Source organism: Ornithorhynchus anatinus, chromosome 5 (assembly GCF_004115215.2).
Source record: "Ornithorhynchus anatinus isolate Pmale09 chromosome 5, mOrnAna1.pri.v4, whole genome shotgun sequence".
NCBI classification, from domain to species: Eukaryota; Metazoa; Chordata; class Mammalia; order Monotremata; family Ornithorhynchidae; genus Ornithorhynchus; species Ornithorhynchus anatinus.
In genome coordinates this window covers 748631-768787 of record NC_041732.1, presented here as the reverse complement: position 1 = coordinate 768787, position 20157 = coordinate 748631, and the positions used below count along the sequence as shown (strand labels likewise).

The 20157-nt window shown below is 58.3% G+C and overlaps 1 protein-coding gene across 1 annotated transcript; it reads left to right on the top strand.

The window, feature by feature from the left end:
* The first annotated feature begins 3265 nt into the window (after positions 1-3265).
* Positions 3266-13375, top strand: RTN2 (reticulon 2). The gene is made up of 11 exons (XM_039912167.1): positions 3266-3346; positions 5054-5098; positions 5620-6147; positions 6812-7102; positions 8613-8705; positions 9560-9767; positions 10046-10184; positions 10339-10408; positions 10885-10931; positions 12127-12185; positions 12732-13375. The coding sequence occupies exons 1-11, from the start codon at positions 3313-3315 to the stop codon at positions 12790-12792; spliced, it is 1575 nt and encodes a 524-aa protein (XP_039768101.1). The 5' UTR covers positions 3266-3312; the 3' UTR covers positions 12793-13375.
* The last annotated feature ends 6782 nt before the right edge of the window (positions 13376-20157 follow it).

The following is a 20157-nucleotide window of genomic DNA, read 5'->3' as shown; positions in this document are numbered from 1 at the left end:
TCAGCGTGTCCCAGACCCCGTCGGTCGCTGAGGTCACGAATTTGTCCCCGGCCTGACGGGCCGGGGCAGCCACCTCGGGCTCGGGTGACGCCAGTTGTAATAATGATGCTATTTGTTAAGCGCTTACTATGGGCAAAGCACTGTTCTAAGCACTGGGGTGGAGCGCGGCCGGGACGTCGTCCGGTTCCCCAGGCCCCGGGCCCGAGGCCTCGACCACGTGCCCCGGCGGGCGACGGGCCCCTCCGCCTCCCCCGGGCTTCACCGCCTCCTCCTGCTCCCCTCCCAACAGGCGCCCCAACAGTAGCCTCCGCTGCACCAGCATAGCCATGGGGGGTCGGGGAGGGGCCGCCACCCCAGCCCCCCACCCGAGGCTCCCCCTGCCCCGGGGGGACGTGGGGTCCGTAAATCTGCTCTGGGCCGGCCAGGGCCACCCCACCCCACTCCCTGCTTCTGTCCCCGCCCTAAGCCCCACGCTCCGGGTGCTCAATAAAGCGGTAAAGCAGCGCAGCTCAGTGGGAAGAGCCCGGACTTGGGAGTCAGAGGTCATGGTTTCGAATCCCAGCTCTGCCACTTGTCAGCTGTGTGACTGTGGGCAAGTCACTTAACTTCTCTGTGCCTCAGTTACCTCATCTGTAAAAGGGGATTAACTGTGAGCCTCATGTGGGACAACCGATTACCCTATATCTCCCCCAGCGCTTAGAACAGTGCTCTGCACATAGTAAGCGCTTAACAGATACCAACATTATTATTATTAAAGCCTCCTTATCCCTTCCCCATGCCCTGCTTTCCCTCCCTTGGCGAGGATCAGGGATCTCCTCCGGCGCCCACCTCCGTCAGTCCTCTCCGGGGGCCGGGGCCGTCGGGTGGGGCGGGTCTCCCGGCTGGGCCCCCCCCCCCCCCCCCCCGCGGGCCCAGGCCGGGACGTCTAGTACGCTCCCTCGGGCTCCGGGGGCGGCCTTCCTGCGCCCCCTGGTGGTCCGTGTGCGGGCAGCAGGAGAGCAAGCGCCTGCAGGCCTGGGGCCGGGGGTCGGGGGGCCTGGGGTCGGGGGGCCTGGGGTCGGGGGGCGCTGACACAGCGGGAGGGATAATGGGAAGGGATAAGGGTCCCCCGGGGTTGCGGAGCCGGACCTGGAGCCCGGGCTTACCGCGTCCCTAGCAAACCTTCACTCATCAGAGCTGGCAAGCAGAGGGGACAAACGGCTCCCTATCTGCTTCTCCGTCCCTCCCCTACCTCCCGCACCCCCAACCCCCTCCACAACCCTCTATCCCCCCAGCATGGCCCCCTGCTCTCATAACCCCCACCTCTTCTTTGCCTCAACCTTCACAACTCCTTCCCCTCCTAGGCCCTGGCCCCCTCCTTTCCCAGCCCCCATCCCTTAGCCCCCGAACCTCACTGCCCCCTCTCAGTCCCCCAGTAATAATGATAATGATGTTAGTATTTGTTAAGCGCTTACTATGTGCCAAGCACTGTTCTAAGCGCTGGGGTAGACATAGGGGAATCAGGTTGTCCCACGTGGGGCTCACAGTCTTAATCCCCATTTTACAGATGAGGTAACTGAGGCACAGAGAAGTTAAGTGACTTGCCCAAAGTCACACAGCTGACAAGTGGCAGAGGTGGGATTCGAACTCATGACCTCTGACTCCAAAGCCCATGCTCTTTCCACTGAGCCACGCTGCTTCTCATTTTACAGATGAGGTAACTGAAGCCCAGAGAAGTGAAGTGACTTGCTCAAGGCCACACAGCCGACAAGTGGCGGAGCCGGGATTAGAACTCAAGATCTCTGACTCCTAAACCCGGGCTCTTTCCACTAAGCCATACTGCTTCACTAATCCATCCATCCATCCATCCATCCATCCATCCATCCATCCATCCATCCATCCAACCATAGTATTTGTTGAACGTTGGTTCCGTGGGGAGCACTGTATTAAGCACTTGGGAGAGTCATATGGGACATGGACAGTGTCCTACCACATTGTCCCCATCATCATTATTGATATTTATCGAGTGCTACTTTCTGTAGAGCGCTGTACTAAGCGCCTGGGAGAGTACAACAGATTTGGCTGATACGTTCCCTGCCCATGTAGAGATTACTGTCTAGCGGAGGAGACAGAAATTAATATACAAAATAATTTATAATATATAATTTAAACCTGATTATCTTGCATGTACCATAGTGCCTAGTAAAATGCTGGGCACATATTAAGTGCTTAGTAAATACAGTAATAATGATAATAGTAATTATTATGATTAGACACGATCTCAAGGAACTGACAATTCAGTGGCAGAGACAGTCCCTAAAATAAAGTACAGATAGGTGAAGCAACAGAGTTTAAAGATATGCACTTTAATGCTACCGATGGAGGCCGGAGGGGAGTGGGGTTGGGGGAGTGAGTACACAAGGGCTTAGGTAGCCCTAAAGTGCTCAAGTGGCAATAGAGAGGGGAATTAGGTGGGCAGAGGAGAAATTAATCAGGGAAGTCCTCCTTTGTCCTGAAGGCCATGTCAGAGCCCTCGGATCCCCTCGTATCATAGCCCCCGGCCCCTTTCGCCTTACAGGCCCCTCCCTTCACGGCCCCTGACCCCCTTCCTCTCTCAGGCCCCTTCCCTCACAGCCCCCGATGCCCTTCACTTCGCAGCCCCTAAGCTCTCTCCCTTCACAGTCATTCATTCAAACTAATTTACTAAGCGCTGACCGTATGCACAGCACTGTACTAAACGCTTGGAAAGTACAATTCAGCCATAAAATAAGCCCTGTCCACAGTCCCCTCCCATGAGAGCCCCCCAGTCCCCTTCACCTCCCCTCCCCTCCCAGCCCACTCCCCTCATAGCCCAGTCCCCTCCCCTGAGACCCCCCCCCAAGTCCCCTTGACCTCCCCTCCCCTCCCTGCCCCCGCCCTCCTTCTCCTCCCAGCCCCCCGTTCCCTCCCTCCCGTCCCTGTCCCTGTCCCCGCCCCGCTCCCTGCACAGTCCCGGCCTCTTCCGGTCCAATTCCCCAGCCTCTTTCCCTCTTCTCCTCTCAGTGCCCACCCGCACTGCCCCCTGCCTCCCCTGTCCCCCCTGCCCCTCCTGCCCCCGGTCCCGCCCCCGGCCCGGTGCTCCCGCTGCAGTGGCCCCCTCCCCTGCCGGCCCCGCCCGCCCAGCCTGGAAAGGAGAGGGGGAGGAGGAGGAGGAGGAGGAGGAGGAGGATGGCGGCGGCGGCAGCGGCGGCGGAGGCGGCGGCGTTGGAGGCGGCGGCGGGGAGATGAAGGCGGGGGCCCGGGGGCCGGGGCTGCGGGCCGGATGCGGGACCGGATGCGGGGCCGACGGGGGACATGGGGCAGGTGCTGCCGGGTTTCGCCCATTGCAGTAGGTGATGGGGCCGGAGGGCCCAATGCGGGGAGGGGGCCGGATGGAGGGGGAGCGATCAGAGGGCGGGGGGAGGGACTGGAGGGAGCTTCGGGGACTTGGGGACCCCCCCCCCTCCCCCGCATCCTCTGCGGCTCGGCTTACCCGCCTCCCACGACCCCGCGGCCTCCGAGTCCCCGGGGTGGGCTGGCGGTGGGGGGAGGGGGAGACAAAGCCGTGGTGTCCGCCCGCCTCCCCTCGAGGGGCAAGGCGACGCTCCTGGTTGCGGGTCGGGGGTCTGCGGCGGAGCGGGCGGTCGACCTCAGCGGCGGGGATGCAGCCAGCCGCCCCCCGCCCGCCTTTTCTGGAGGCCCGAAGACGGGGCGACCGTGGAGCCGCGGAAGGGGCAGGGGGGAGGCGGGAGTGGAGGCCGGACCGGGGATCCGGGGGGCGGGCGAACCGGGCAGGTGGAGCTGTCCTCCGGCCGCGGTGCTGATCGCCGAGCGCGCACGGGCGTGGAAGGACCCGAACTCAGGACCCCACGGGGCCCGGGGTCCGCGCGGAGATCTCTGTCCGGCTCCCCTACCGCCCCGCCCCAGACCCCCCCTCCCCCGGGAATCGACCCGAACCTGCTGGGAGAGACCCAGGTCTCGGACGCTCCCTCCCGTCCCAACCCTCGGGGCCCTTCGTGGCGACCCTACCCCACACTCAATCGATACCGATCGATCGCATTTATCGCGCGTTTGAGGACACGATAGATGCTTGACACGATTCCTGCCCTAGAGGATCTTACAGTCTAGCGAGAAAGACATCTTAGCAATCGATCGTTTTTCTTGAGCGCTCACTATGTGCGGAACATTGTACTGAGCGCTTGGGAGAGTACAGCGTAACAGAGTTGGCAGACCCGTTCCCTGCCCACGGCGAGCTTATGGTGAATTACGGGCAGCGGAGTCGACGCGGAATAAGGACGTGTCTGTTAGTGCCGTGGGGTTGGGGGTGGGGGGGGGGGGCAGCAAAGTGCTCTTGTGGTACGGACTTAAGTGCGGAGGAGGAGGAAGAAGAGGTTGGAGAGATGAGAGATTAGTCAGGGAAGGCTTCCTGGAGCAAACGTGATTTTAATAGGGCTTTGAAGTTGGGGGAGAGAGGTGGTCTGTCGGATAGGAAGGGGGAGGGAGTTCCAGGCACGAGCCGGGGGTCGACGGTGAGAGATTACGAGCAGGAGGCATAGTAGGTTGGCGGTAGTCAGTTATTCGATTGTATTTGTTGAGCGCTTACTGTGTGCGGAACACTGTGCTGAGCGCTCGGGAGAGTACAATATAACAGACACGTTCCCCGTCCGCAATGAGTTTACAGCCTAGAGGGGAAGATAGACATTAATAGGAATAATTAAATTACAGATATGGACATAAGTGCTGAGGGGCTGGGGTGGGGATGGCGGGGGGGGGGGGGGGGCGGAATGAATAAAGGGAACGAGTCAGGGAGATGCAGAAGGGGGCTGAAGAAAAGGAAAAGAGGGTTTAGTCAGGGGAGGTGGTAGAGGAGCGAAGCGTGTGGACGGATGGTAGTGGGAGAGGAGCGAGTTTAGGTAGGGGGGAGTGGGATGATCGAAGGCCTTGAAGCCGAAACTCCTGGGGGAAATGGACCCAGAGCGAACGGGCCTTCCCCACTGGTGACCCTATAAGCGCTCACGGCCTCCCCCGACCTCACGGCCTCGCCTTCCTCCGCCAGAAGAAGCTCCGTCCACGGCCTCCTCCACGCCGGACTCCACGGACGGTGAGTGGCGCTTCCAGTGCTCCCCGGGGGCAGCCCCGACCGGGACCAATCACTCCATCAATCAATGGTATTTACTGAGCTCTTACTGGGTGCACAGCACTGTACTAAGCGCTCGGGAGAATACCATAGAACAGAATTGGCAGACACACTCCCTGCCTTCCCAAGACCTAGGAGAACTGAGAGCCCTAAAAGGCGGGCTGAAGGGGACTCAGAGGAGATGGGAGCAAGGAGACGGAGCTCTGGTGACATTTTTAGGTGACATCCGTTAAGGGTTTACTATGTGCCAGGCACTGTATTAAGCGCTGGGGTAGATGAAAACTCATCAGGCTGGACATAATCCCCGGTCCACATGGGGCTCACAGTCTTAATCCCCATTTTACAGATGAGGTCACAGTGGCACAGAGATTTACCCAAGGTGATAGGGTTGGGGGCGGAGAGGGTCTGAGGGGCGGGGGAGGGCCCTGGGGTGAAGAGAGGGACTCACGGACCTGTCCGCCTCCCGTCCCCTTCCTCCCCTCCAGGTGCCAACGACGACTCCGACATCCGCGAGCTGCTCACCGCCCGCGAGTTCTCCGAGGACGAGGAAGACGAGACTCCGTCGGTGGACTGGGCCTCGGCCCGGGAGCTGACCTTCTCCTACATCACCTTCGGGGGTGACGGCGGGGCGGCGGGGGCGGCGGGGGGCCGGCGAGACCGAGACGCGGCCCCGCGCCGGCTCAAGGGCCCGGACCGCTCGGGGCCCAGGGAGCCGGGGCCACTGGGCCTGGGGGACGGCCTGGGGGACGGCCTGGGGGACAGCCTGGAGAGCATCCCCAGCCTCAGCCAGTCCCCGGAGGCCGAGCGCCGCGCCCCGCCGGGGGCCCGGGATCTCCGCCACCCTCCTCGGGGCCCAGACCCCCCTCGCCATCAGCGGCCGCCGCAGCTGGACTGGGACCCCCGGGGGACGCCCCAGGATGGGGGTCGCCCCTGCGACTCCGGGGGCTCCCGCCCCCTCACCCCCGAGCCACTCCAGGACCTCGGGGCCCCGGAGCTGGGAGAGACCAGCCAAGGTACACATAGGATGGGGGGGGTTGCTGGGGAAGGGCACCGTTCACGGGGGGTGGGGGCGGCCAGGGGCGGGAAGGGGCGGGCAGTGCCTGCCGTTGGTCTGCTGTGTGACCTTCGGCAAGTCATTTCACTTCTCCGGGCCTTAGTTACCTCATCTGTAAAATGGGGATCCGGACTACGAGCCCCACCTGGGACAGGGACTGGGTCCAACCCAAATTGGCTTGCATCCACCCCAGCGCTTAGTTGAGTGCCCGGCACACAGTTAGCGCTTAACAAATGCCATTAATATTATTACGGCAATGATTACAATAACAACATTTATGGTGCGCTTCCTGCGGGCGAAGCACCGTACCAAGCACTTGGGAGAGGGCAGTACAACCGAGGCGGTAGACGCGTTCCCTATCCATAACGAGTCAGTCAATCGTATTTCTTGAGCGCTGGCCGTGTGCAGAGCACTGTACTAAGCGCTTGGGCGAGTACAACGCAGCAGAGTTGGTAGACCCGTTCCCCGCCCGCAAGGAGCTCGGAGTCCAGAGGGGCAGACAAGACACTAGCATAACTAATAGTCATAGTAATAATGATCATAACGCTAATGACTGTGGGATTTGCTATGCGCTAACTCTGGGTCGAGCACTTAAATCTCTGCTTCCCACCCTGTGCCCGCAGCTCAGCACCCATGGCCCCCACCGTCCAGGCTCCTGTTGCCGGAGGCCTTAACTCCCCAGCCCTGCCCCGCTCCGGGAGAGACCCCCGACCCCGGGACCCGGACCCCGCCGACCCCGCCGTCCCCGCCCTCCCTCGGGCCCCGCACCCAGGACTCTTGGGAGGAGGCGGAGGAAATGGAGGAAGAGGAGGAAGCCGAGGATGGAGGGATCCTGCCTGACCTGGAACCAATCACGATGCAACTCCAGGATGGAAAAACCCAATCAGGGGTCAGTCTGCAAAGGCCCATCCTCGGTAAGGCTGGGGAGAAGAACCACCATTGGCTCGCCGGGCTCCCGGGGGCGGGATGACCGGATTTAAAGGGACCCCCAACGCTTGCGGTGGGGGACCGGTGATGTACCGACGGGGTTCCTGGCCGCGACCCTGGGTTCTAGTCCCCAACCTCCGCGGGACTGCTCTGTGACTTTGGGAAAAGCGCATAGCCTCTCTGGGCCTGTTTCTGCAAATATAAAATGGGCCTAAGATTCCCCGCCTGCCTCTCCCCCTCCCTCCGTGATTCCCCGGGGCGCCGCGATGGGTGGAAAGTTCCCTAGAGGGATCGAAGCGCTCGCCCGACTCGAGGGACGTCGAGGTTGATAATTACAATAATTGTGGTACTCGGTAAGCGCTTCCTATGTCCCAGGCGCTGTACTAAGCGCCGGGGCGGATACAAGCAAATCGGGTGGAAAACAGTCCCTGTCCCACGGGGGCTCACTGAGTCAGGGCGGAGCCGGGGCGGAGCCGGCCCAGCCCCGCGTGGAGTCAGCAGCTCTGGCAGGGGGGACGATTGTGTCGTCCAGGGCCCGGACACCGGGCCCACGGTTTACCTGCCCACCCCCGTGCCCAGTTGAGCCCGCTCTACCTTCCCCCTTTCCGGGCCTTGCGGGGCCGGAGGGTGCCCGAGGCAGAAGCCAGACGGGCGCCTCCAAGGGCGGGTCTGCTGCGTCCCGGCTCCGCCCCGATTCTCCATCACTCTCCTCGTCCCTCCAGTCTGGCGAGCGCTTAGATCCGTCCTGAGGACTTTCCTCCCATCGCAGCGCCCCGGGATGCACGGAGGGAGGGAGAGAGAGGAGCAGGGAATCGCGGGCCCATTTTATAAATGAAGAAACAAGCCCAGCGAGGCTAAGCGCTTTTCCCAAGGTCACAGAGCGGTCCCGAGGCAGGTTTGGGTCGACCTAGGGCCCAGGGTCGCGGCTGCCCGCCGGGCATCATCCCTCGCTGCCGACCCGAGGCTGTGGTCCCCCTGGATCTCTGCAGAGCAGGCGCAGCTGCCTGGGTCAAGGGGGTGAGGGGTGGGGAGGAGGGGCTGTGGGAGGTTGCCAAGGTGACCGAAGGATTTTTTTATTTTTTGGGGGGGGGGAAGGGGTCCCCAGAGGGTGGCAACAGGGGCGGCAGACGGGTTTCCCGGGGGAAGAGTCGTTTCTCCATCCCCCCTTCCCGCCCCCTCCCCCTCTCCGTCTGTCTCTGTCGTCTCTCTCTGGTATCCCCGGTCCCTGGTCTCCGTCTCCCCGTCCCCGGGCCGAGAGGGAGAGCTTCTACCAAGATCCTAACGGGCCGGGATCAGCCCGGGGAGCTCATCGTCCGACCCGAGGTTGCCTCCCCCACCTAAACCGCTCGAGGCCTCTGCGCCCTCCCTGCCCCCCGCCCCCACCCCACCCTCCGCGTCCCGGCCCGGAGGCGCTATTGGCCAGTCCTTAGGGCGCCTCCCCTTCCCCGCCCCGGCCTCTCACCCCCCTCCTGCCCCTCTCCCCCGGCTGTCCCCCCCCTCCCCCATCCACCCGCTCTGTGGGCAACAGCAGAACTCCCGATCTAGAACAGCCAGCGCGGCCCACAGCCGGAGCAGAGATGGGCAGCAAAGGTGGGAGATGGGACCCCCTTCTGGGGGACGAGGGAGCAGGGGCGGACCCCGAGGCCCCCCTCACCCAAACGCTGTGGCTCCAGCTTGGGCTCCGGCTCCGGCCCCATCGCTGAGATCCTCCCACGGGGATGGAGACTGGGCTGGGACTGGGTAGGGGTTGGGCCTGGGCTGGGGGTTTGGGGCTTGGTCGGGTCTGGGGGCTGGGGACTGGGGGCTGGGCGTTGGGGACTGGGAGCCGGGGTCTGGATTGGATTCGGAACTGGGGCTGGGGCCGGGCCAGGCGTTGCCCCGAAGACTCCGGGGTGGCCGCGGTGGGGTGAAGCTGGTAGTTGGGGGTCCCGTATCGGGAGCAGGAAGAAGGGCGGATGGGGGGGCGCCTTCCCTTCCCTGGGTCAGGGGCTGGGGGATCCTCTACCCCAAGCAGATGGTGCTGTCACTCAGGCCGGCACAGGTGAGTGACGGGCCTGGGGCCCCCGACAGCTGGGGGGGAACGGGACACCCTGTCCCCTCCCCCGACCCCAGCTCCGCCTGCCCCAAGCCCCTCCATGAGCTAAATTTAGCCTTGGCCTGGGCAGCAGGCTGGGGATGGGGGGGTGCTCTTCCCCCGATGTCCTTCTTCCCTGTGCCCCGGGACTGTCCGCGGGGTGGGGCTGGGCCTCGGGGGAGGGGCAGTTGGGGCCCCCTCTGCCCCTCCATCCCCGGGCCCCGGGCCCCGGGCCCCCCTCGGCCCCTCCATCCCCGGGCCCCCCTCGGCCCCTCCATCCCCGGGCCCCCCTCGGCCTCTCCATCCCCGGGCCCCGGGCCCCCCTCTGCCCGCTGCCTCCGCGGCCGACCCGGCGTCCCTCTCCCGGCAGTGGCGGACCTGGTGTACTGGCGGGACACGCGCACGTCCGGCCTGGTGTTCACGGGCCTCATGGTGTCCCTGCTCTGCCTCCTGCACTTCAGCATTATCTCTGTGGCCTCCCACGTGGCCCTGGCCCTGCTCGGGGGCGCCATCTCTCTCAGGGTTTACCGCAAGGCGCTGCAGGCCGTGCACCGCTCTGACGGGGCCAACCCCTTCCAGTGAGACCCTCCCTCCGCTCCCCGGGGGCTTCGGGCCGGGGTGGGGGGCGGCTCCGCGGGAAGGGAATGACGGGGTCGGGGCGGCTCTCGCTGCTGCCGGCAGGGGGCGCGGGGCAGGGGGCTGCGCTTCTGGCGACGACCCCCGGAGGGCGCTGCCGCCGGCAGGGGGCGCGGGGCAGGGGGCCGCGCTTCTGGCGACGACCGCTGGAGGGCGCCGGGGCTCAGTGCCTGCCCCGCAGTCCCCGACCGCCCACCGCCTTCGCTCGCCCCCCCGGCAGGGCCTACCTGGACGTGGACCTGACGCTGAGCCGGGAGCAGACCGAGCGCTATGCGCAACAGATCGCCACCCAGGTGGTCTCCGCGGCCACGCTGCTGCGGCACCTCTTCCTTGTGGAGGACATCGTGGACTCTCTTAAGGTGCTCACCGCCCCCGGGACCTCCCTCCCCCACCTCCCAGCGGGGGGCCCGCAGGGATGGGCCGGGCCGGGCCGGAGGATGGGGCTGCAATGGAAAGTGGGGGCCGGTTTGGGTTGAGGCGGGGGTCCTCTCCAACGCTCCTGGTCTCCCCCAGCTGGCGCTCCTGTTCTACATCCTGACCTTCGTGGGAGCCGTGTTCAATGGGCTGACTCTCCTCATTCTGGGTAAACGGTCGGGATGGGGTCAGGGACGGGGCTCAGAGGCAGGTGCCGGGGAAAGCTTGGGGGAAACAGCGTGACCTCGTGGATAGGGCCGGGGGTTGGGAATCAGAACGACCCGGCTTCCAATTCGGACCCCGTCACCTGTCTGCTGTGTGACCTTGGGCAAGTCACTTAACTTCTCTGGGCCTCAGTTACCTCATCTGTAAAATGGGGGTTAAGAGTGTGAGCCCCATGTGGGACAGGGACTGTGTCCAACCCCATTAATTTGGATCTCCCTCAGGGCTTAGAACGATGCTGGGCACATAGTAAACATGCTTAACAAGTACCAGAGTTATTATTAACAAGTACCAAGAAAAAGGAAAAAAAAGGAAGGGGCCCTAGGCGCTCCAGGGCTGCAACCCCGGACGGGCCCTCCAGGGGGTGCTGTGTGTGTGGGGGGGCGCACAGGGTGCAACCTCCCTCCTCATTGCTGTCCACAGGCGTCATCAGTGTCTTCACGTTCCCGCTGCTGTACAGACAGCACCAGGTGAGGCTTCGGCAAATCACGCCCAGGCAGACCAACAGATACACACCTCCATGCCTTCCCCAGCCTCCCCCGATTAAACCCTCGTTTCCCCTCCTTCGCTTCCCCTTCGGCATCGTCTACGCACCTCCATCTGTGCCCTTTGGACAGTTGATATTCGCCCCACCCCCAATCCCTCACCACTTACGTGCATATCTTTAAATTATATATTATCGATTATTTATTCATATTAATGTCTGCCTCTCCCTCTAGTCAATATATATGTATATATTTATACTACTGTCTGTCTCCCCCTCTGGGCTGTGAGATCGTCATGGGCAGGAATGTGTCTGTTGTTATATTGTCCTCTCTCAAGCGCTTAGTACAGTGCTTTGCATACAGTAAGCGCTCAGTAAATACGACTGAATGAATAAATGAAGAGTCAACGTTGGCCCGGCCCAACAGGTCACTTTTCCTGCAGTTCTCCGCGTGCCCACAAGGGGGAGACTCAGGATCATGTTATAGCGGGTGGCTGGGCCTTGTCAATCAATCGTAGTATCAATCAGTCGTATCGATCTCCTACTGTGTGCACAGCACTGAACTTGGCGCTTGGGAGAATACAGTAGAACAATAGAGCAGACACATTCTCTGCCCACAACGAGTTTACAGGCTAGAAGGGGAGACAGACATTGATATAAATAAATTATAGATATGTACATTCATTCAATCATATCTTTATTGAGCGCTCAAGGTGTGCAGACCCCCGTACTGAGCGCTTGGAAAGTACAATTCGGCAACAAACAGAGACAATTCCTACTCAACAATGGGCTCACAATCTAGAAGGGGGGGAAAGACAGACCACAAAACAAAACCATATACTGTGGGGCCGGGAGGGGGGGATGAATAAAGGAAGCAAGTGAGGGCGATGCAAAAGTGAGTTGTAGAAAAGGAAAAAGCAAAGGAAGGCCTCTTGGACGAGATGTGCAAGCACCTTATGCGTAGGAATTTTGTCTGCTAATTCTGCTGTACCCTCCCAAGCACTTAGTACAGTGTTGTGCACATAATAAGTGCTATATGAACACGACTGAGTGATTGATGACACATGCACGTACAGATATGCACAGATTCATGGTCACGCACGGCCTCTCACACACCCACGAACATTCCCTCCCGCCCCCACTCCCCCTTCCTCTGAAACCCACCTTGCTCCCCCGACCAGGCCCAGATCGACCAGTACGTGGGATTAGTGACGAACCAGCTGAGCCACATCAAAGCCAAGTGAGAGACGACCGCGGGACGGTGGGGAGGGGAGGGACGCGGGGTAGGGGGTAAGTGGTTCGGGCAGAGGGGGAGGTTGGGGGGGGACGCCAGGAGTTGGTTTCCTTTCTTTGCAGTTCTGACGGAGGCCACCAGGCGGAGCCAAAAATCCACCTTTCGGCCCTCTAAAGCCGGCCTTTAAGAGGGGGTGGAGAAGGAGGGAGGGGTTTGGAAGGAGCTGGTCGATCAGTATTTATTATGATGATGATAACTATTAGCAGTAGTAATAATAGTAATAACGATCATAATAACTGTGGTGTTTGTTAAGCGCTTACAATATACCTGGCATTGTACTAAGAGCTAGGATGGGTACAAGCAAACTGGGTTGGACACCGTCCCGGGCCCACATAGGGCTCACGGTCTTAATTGTGCTCTCCTTAATGTGTGCAGAGCACTGTACTAAGCGCTTGGGCAATGCAACTGACATATCCCCTGGTCTTGAGGCCATAAGAGAAGGCCCTCGGTCCCCTGTCCCGATTCCCGCTAACTTCAGCTCTGCCCTTGTAGGATCCGAGCTAAGATCCCGGGGTCCGGAGCCGTGGCCAGTTCCAAAGCCAAAGCCGAATAAGACGCCGCGTCCCGCCTGGCCGGGAGCTCCCCGCGATCCGATGGCCTCCCCAGCCGCGGATGACCTCGAGTGCGCTCCTCCTCAGCGTTTCTGGCCTCTGCAGCCCGGGGCCCAGCCGATCCTCCCCGACCCAAGGGAAACGGCTCGCCCGGGCCATTGGACGCGCCTAACCCTTCCCTTCCCTTCTTTCCCCTCCCCTTCCCTTCCCTTTCCAGGGGCGCAGTCCGACGGCGGGGCAGGGTGGGTTTGGGGAATGTTTGCAATCGGGAATGGATGGAGGGGAGACTGCAGGGGCAGCCGGGCCCTCTGCCCGGACTACATTTCCCAAAAGGCCTTGCGGCAGGGGCAGGGGAAGGCGAGGTGCTTTGGTCGCTCGGCATGCTGGGATTTGTAGTTCTTTAGTAGCGGGGCCCGAGCGTTGGGTCGCGGCCCCGATACCCCGCGCCCGCCCGCAGCCTCCCGCAGCCTCCCTCCTGCTTCTCCTCAGGGCGTGGGTGCGGGGCTGCCTGGGGCCGGGGGTTGCGGGTGATGCGGGGCGCCCAGAGCTTGGATTTACACTTTAATAAAAACTCTTGTGGACGACCTCGGGGGCGGCCCCCGCCCGAGCCGGCTGGGCTCCATGGCCCCTCCTTGGGGCTGCGCCGTCGGGAAGAAGGGAGGGAGGACGAGGGTCGAGGAGGGGGGGGAAAAGCCGTACTCTCGCCCTGCATTCTGTCTTTAATTCATTCATTCATTGGTATTTATTGAGCGCTTACTGTGTGCAAAGCACTGGACTAAACTCTTGGGAGAGTACCATACAATAACAGACACATTCCCTAACCACAACGAGCTCACGGTCCTGCAGAAGAAGCCGGAACCACAACAGGAGACAGACCCCTGGCTTTTATCTTTTTCCGGCATTTGTTATGTGCTTACTATGGACCAGGCACTGTACTAAGCGCTGGGGTAGAGACAACATAATCAGTTCGGATACACTCAGTCAATCGTTTTTATTGGGCGCTTACTGTGTGCAGAACACTGTACTAAGTGCTTTGCAGAGTTCAACATAACAATAAGTAGACGCAATTCCTGCCCACAGCAAGCTTACAGTCGGGTGGGGGTGGGGGGCAGACATTCATAGAAATAAATAAATTACAGATATGGATGTAAGTGCTGTGGGACTGGGAGCGGTGATGAATAAAGGGGGATGTCCCACATGGGATTCACAATCTTAATCCCCTTTTTACAGGGGGTAAAATGAGATAACTGAGGCACGGAAAAGTGTGCAGGGGGCTCCACTGAGTGCGCAGAGGTGAATGGAGAAAGCCATTGTGTAGCAATGACACAAATAGCTGGAGCCTGATGAGTCTGACCTCCATCCCTTCCATTGCAACAGGGGAATCAGAAGATGCCATGAACCTGGGTCTCTAATAACAACAATAATTATGGAATTTGTTAAGCGCTTCCTATGTGCCAAGCGCTGGGGTAGTTACAAGGTAATTAGGTGGTTCCATGTGGGAATCACTGTCTCAATTCCCATCTTACAGATGAGGTAACTGAGGCACAGAGAGTTTAAGTGACTCACCCAAGGTCACACAGCAGACAAGTGGTGGAGGCAGGAATAGAACCCACAACCTCTGACTCCCAAGCCCATGCGCTTGCCACTAGGCTAATAATCTCTACCGGGCGCTAGAGATCACAGCAATCAATCAGTGGGATTTTATTGAGCACCTATTTTGTGCAGAGCACTACACTAAGAACTTGGGAGAGTATAATACAGTTGGTAGACATGATAGTTCTCCCAAATCTTAGATCCTGGTCCTTGCTTTCTGCTTCACAGCTGTCCCTCCCCAGGGCTTAGTTTCTCCCTCCCCCTTGCTGGGAGAGCAGCTGCAGGGATAATGCAAAAGCATCAGATAATATCATGTGGGAGGCAACATGGGATGGCCCCACCCCTGGAGCCTGAGAGAAAAAATCCTCCCTCTCCCCCCCCCGCACTTCCCTTCTTGTTTCTCTTTTGAATAGAGCCTTTCTCCTCTCCCTTCCAAAGCCCACTGGGTCTCTTCTCCGTCTCCTTCGGCATCTCCCCGGGATTGCCCTCCTCTCTCCTCTGCGCCTCCCTGCTCGTTTAACCGCCACCACCACATCCAGTCAATCAGTCAACAATCAATCAATCATATCTATTGAGCGCTTACTGGGTGCAGAGCACAGTACTAAGCACTTGGGAGAGTACAATAGAACAATAGAACAGACACATTCCCTGCCCAGAATGTGCTTACAATCTAGAGGAGGAAACAGACCTTAATATAAATAAATACATAACAGATAGGGACATAAAGCTGTGGTTCTGAGAGGGGGGATGATTAATGGGAGCAAGTCAGGGTGACGCAGAAGGGAGATGGAGAAGAGGAATGGAAAACCTTTTTGAAGGCACGGCTCCTCCAAGAGGCCTTCTAAGAGGAGCCGTGCCTTCAGAAAGGTTTTGAAGACGGAGAGAGTCATTTTCTGCCCGATATGAAGAGGGAGGGCCTTCCAGGTCAGAGGCAGGAAGTGGACGAAAGGTTGTCGGTGCGATCCATGAGATCAAGGTACAGCGAGTAAGGTTTGCATTAGAGAGGAGAAGCGTGCAGGCTGAGTTGTAGGAGAATAGGGAGCTGAGGTAGGAGGGGGGCAAGGCAATTGAGTACCTTAAAGCTGATGGTGAGGAGTTTCCGTTTGATGTAGGGGTAGATGGGCAACCACTGGAGGCTCTTGAGAAGTGGGAAAACCTGGCCTGAGTGTTTTTGTAGAAAAAATGATCCGGGAAGCAGAGTGAAGTATGGACGGGAGTGGGGAGAGATAGAAGGCAGGGAGGTCAGCAAGGAAGCTGATACAGTATTCAAGGTGGGATAGGATAAACGCTTGGATTAAGATGGTAGCAATTTGGATGGAGAGGAAAGGATGGGAGTATAGACGAGAGCCTACTGAGGGCAGGGCCCTCTCAATCAATCAATCAATCAGTCATATTCATTGAGCCCCTTCTGAGTGCAGAGCCCTGTTCTAAGCAGTTGGGAGAGTTCAGTGGATTGAGCAGACCCAATCCCAGCCTGGAGGAAGTTACGGTCCAGGCCAGACCCCATCCTAAATTACCCCCAAACTGTGCTTGGCCTCTACTGAGCCTCTCAGCTGTCGGGCCTCATTCATTCATCCATTCGATTGTACGCCGAGAAGCAACATGGCTTAGATGTAAGAGCCCGGATTTGGGAATCAGAGGAGGTGGGTTCTAATCCCCGCTCTGCCACTTATCTACTGTGTGACCTTGGGCAAGCCACTTCACTTCTCTGTGCCGGAGTTACCTCATCTGTAAAATGGAAATTGAGACTGTGAGCCCTACGTGGGACAACCTGATTACCTTGCCTCTACCCCAGTGCTTAGAACAGTGCTTCGCACATAGTAAGGGCTTAACAAATACCATCATTATTCTCTATCTGTTGCCAAATTGTACTTCCCAAGCGCTTATTACAGTGTTCTGCACACAGTAAACGCTCGATAATTACGCTTGAATAATTATGAACAACCTGATTACCTTGTCTCTACCCCAGTGCTTAAAACAGTGATCGGCAAATAGTAAACGCTTAACAAATACCATCATCATTATCCCAGCGTTTAGTACAGTGCCTGGCAAATAGTTAAGCGCTTAACAAATACCATAATTATTATTATTTATTGAGCACTTACTGTGTGCATGCTTGGGAGAGTACAAAATCCTGGCTCTTACCCAACCCCTTCCAGCCCTCTAATGATCATGATGTTGAGTAAGTGCTTATGCTATGCCATTAGAGAAACTGGGCTTAGTGGATTGAGCATCTGCTCTCCCTCCTACTGAGACTGTGATTCCCATTTGGGACAGGTAATGTATCCGACCTGATTATCTTGTATCTATTCCAGCGCTAAGAACGGTGTTTGATTCATAGTAAGCTGTTAACAAATACCACAGCTATTAGTATCATCCTAAATTTTGGCCCAGAACTCCTTCCACCAAGTCACGACGCTTCCTGAGAAGCAGTGTGGCCTAGTGGATAGAGCATGGGTCTGGGAGTCAGAAGGACCTGGGTCCTAATCCTGGCTCCGGCCACTTATTTGCTGTGAGATTTGGGGCAAGCCACCTAACTTCTCTGTGCCTCAATTACCTCACCTGTAAAATGGGGATGAAGACAGTGACCCCCTTGTGGGACAGGAACTGTGTCCAACCCAGTTTGCTAGTATCCACCCCAGCACCCCAGTGCCTGGCACATTGAAAGTGCTTAAAAATATTACCATTATTATTATTACCAATAATAATAAGCAGCCTCTCAACAGGGTCCACTGACAGGCTCAGGATGCAGCAGGAGGGATGAACAGGAGCTAAGGGGGCAGGGCTGAAGTTTGCTGAAAGAAGGATCGGGTAGATGGTGAAAACATGGAATTGCCATTCCCCAAATTGCACCCCACCAGAGCGAGGGGCCCCCACCGGAGCTCTAGGGCGGCATGTTCACAACGAATAGCAGGAGGCTTCCCCCAGGAAGGGTGAATCCATGGCCCACGCTGGCTCACCTGGGGGCCGAGATTCTCTCTCCTTCTTAGCCCTCACTTCTTTCCATCTGCGTAGTGGACAGAGCCCCGGCCTGGGAGTCAGAAGGTCATGGGTTCTAATCCCGGCTCCGCCACTTGTCTGTTGTGTGACCTTGGGCAAGGCACTTCACATGTGTGGGCCTCAGTGACCTCATCTGTAAAATGATGATTGAGACTGTGAGACCCATGTGAGGCAGGGACTGTGGCCAACCCGATTTGCTTGTATCCACCCCAGCTCTCAGTGCAGTACCTGTCATATAGTACGCGGTTAACAAATACCGTAATTATTAATTATTATTCCCCCCACCACCTCCCTTCTGACCGCTCCGCTCTCGGCACCCGGACCCCCTGCATGCATGTTCCATCCTTCCCGCCAGGGGGCGCCAGGGGCGCGCAGGAGGAGAACCCGCCCCGCCCCCTCCGAGATCCTTGGCCCTCTTCGCTGCGCGGCCTAATGGCTAATAATAATAATAATAATAATGTTGGTATTTGTTAAGCGTTTACTGTGTGCAGAGCACTGTTCTAAGCGCTGGGGGAGATACAGGGTCATCAGGTTGTCCCACATGAGGCTCACAGTCTTCGCCCCCATTTTGCAGATGAGGTAACTGAGGCCCAGAGAAGTGAAGTGACTTGCCCACAGTCACCCGGCTGACAGGTGACAGAGGCGGGATTGGAACCCGTGATCTCCGACTCCCAAGCCCGTGCTCTTTCCACTGAGCCACGCTGCTTCTCTAGAGCCCGGGCTTGGGAGTCAGGGGTCGTGGGTTCTAATCCTGCCCCTGCCACTTATCAGCTGTGTGACTTTGGGCAAGTCACTTCACTTCTCTGGGCCTCAGTTCCTTCATCTGTAAAACGGGGGCGAAGACTGTGAGCCCCACGTGGGACAACCTGATGACCTTGCATCTCCTTCAGCGCTTAGACCATCGCTTGGCACATAGTAAGCGCTCAACAATTATTATTATACTCTGGTCTTCAGCTCCCTCGTCTGTAAAATGGGGTTGACAACTGTGAGCCCCCATGTGGGACACGGGCTGTGTCCGACCTGATTACTTTGTATCTACCCCAGCGCATGGCTCAGAGCAGTACACGGTGAGCTCCTAACAAATACCAAGGAGGGAACAGAGCCCGATGCCACCCTTCCCTGCTCCACTCCGGCCTGCAGCATCCCGCTTCCCAGCTCCCTCTGGCCGGTTAAACTGGGTTGGGGCTGGAGGGGCCGGTGTCTCGATCCCACGTCGCCCAAACTGCAGGTGCAAGAGAGAAGAGGAAGCGAAGGGGGGGAAGGGGGAGGGACCTGGACGCCAGGGTCCCATTCGGCTTCTCTGCAGGCTGGTGACTCAGATCCGCGCTTCCAGCCGCGCGCGTGCGCATCCGCACGCTACAAATACACACACACACACACACACACACACACACACATTTGCGCGCTATTCTCTCTCTCTGCTGCATCCATTTTTACCTCGAAGGGCTAAATATAAATTCCCGGCTCAGAGCGTCGCCCGAAATAGCAGCGACCTGATATGGCAAAGCGATTCAGTTCTTCCGGGGAGCAGGCCTCCTTCTCCTCTTTCTCCTTCTCCTCCTCCTCTCCAGCCGGGCTGCAGAGCCCCTGGACGCACCCTACCCCCACCCAACGGCAGACTGGGGTCCTCAATTGGGGTGGGAGGCCGGGGGCTGAGGCTGAGTTCCCTCCACACCTCAATCAAGCAGAGCAATCAGCATTTATTTAAAGAGTACTCTGTGTAGAACGCTGTACTAGGCGCTTGGGAGTTAGACATGGGAATTAGAATGGCCAAGTGGCAGTCAATCCTATTTATTGAGTGCTTACTGTGTGCAGGGCACTGTAGTAAGCGCTTGGGAAATGCGAAAGAACGGTAAACAATCACATTCCCTTCCCACAACTAGCTTGCAGTCTAGAGGGGGAGACAAGCATTAATATAAATTACAGATATGGACATAAGTGCTATGAGACTGAGAAGGGGATATGAATAAAGGGAGCAAGTCAGGGTGACCCAGAAAGGAGTGGGAGAAGAGGATAGGAGGGCTTAGTCAGGGAAAGCCTCTTGGAGGAGATGTGCCTTCTATAAGGCTCGGAAGAGGGGGAAAGTAATTGCCGGTCAGATAGTAATTGTCTGCAAGAACACGGGTCTGGGAGTCAGGGGACCTGGGTTCTAATCCCAACTTCCCACTTGCCTATTGGGAGAGCTTGGGAAAGTTACTTAACTTTTCTGTGCCTCAGTTTCCTCATTTGTAAAATGGGGATGAAACAGCTGTTCTCCTTCCTCCTTAGTTAGACTGTCCAATCTGCCTATAGTTTATCCGCCTCAGCCCTGGGGCACATAGTAAACCCTTGACAGATACCATAATAATTATTATTATGACCCCTGCTCAAGGGGTTTAATCTCCACTGGGGAAGACATTTACTGGCCTAAATTACAGATAGAGGGAATGTATAAAAATATGCTTATAAATGCTATGGAAGTTGGGAGAATTTAAATGCTTAGGTGGTGCAAAAGGGCTGAAGTGGCAGTTAGTGAATATAAAGAGGGGGATTTCGAGATGATTCACTCATTGCCTCCAGAGTTGCTCTGTCGAAAGGGAGGAGGAGGCGGCAGGTATAAGGGTCGAGGTTCTGGGGAGGGACTACTGGCCCGCGGGGAGTGGGAGCCCGGGATGCTCCATCTACAAAGCCCAGGGTGGAGAGGGCAGGGTACGATCAAGAGGAGCGGGATGGGGGTCCCCGAGGGGTACCGGGGAGGCACTAGGTCTGCAGAGCTTTATTTCATGCATTCAATT

What these genes read in the sequence shown, in the direction of transcription:
- RTN2 (XM_039912167.1), top strand. Translation starts at nt 3,313, where the DNA reads ATGGGGCAGGTGCTGCCGGGTTTCGCCCATTGCA. An exon ending in GCTGACTCTCCTCATTCTGG is followed by an intron (nt 10,409 to 10,884) that starts GTAAACGGTCGG and finishes TGCTGTCCACAG; the next exon opens with GCGTCATCAGTGTCTTCACG. An exon ending in TGCTGTACAGACAGCACCAG is followed by an intron (nt 10,932 to 12,126) that starts GTGAGGCTTCGG and finishes TCCCCCGACCAG; the next exon opens with GCCCAGATCGACCAGTACGT.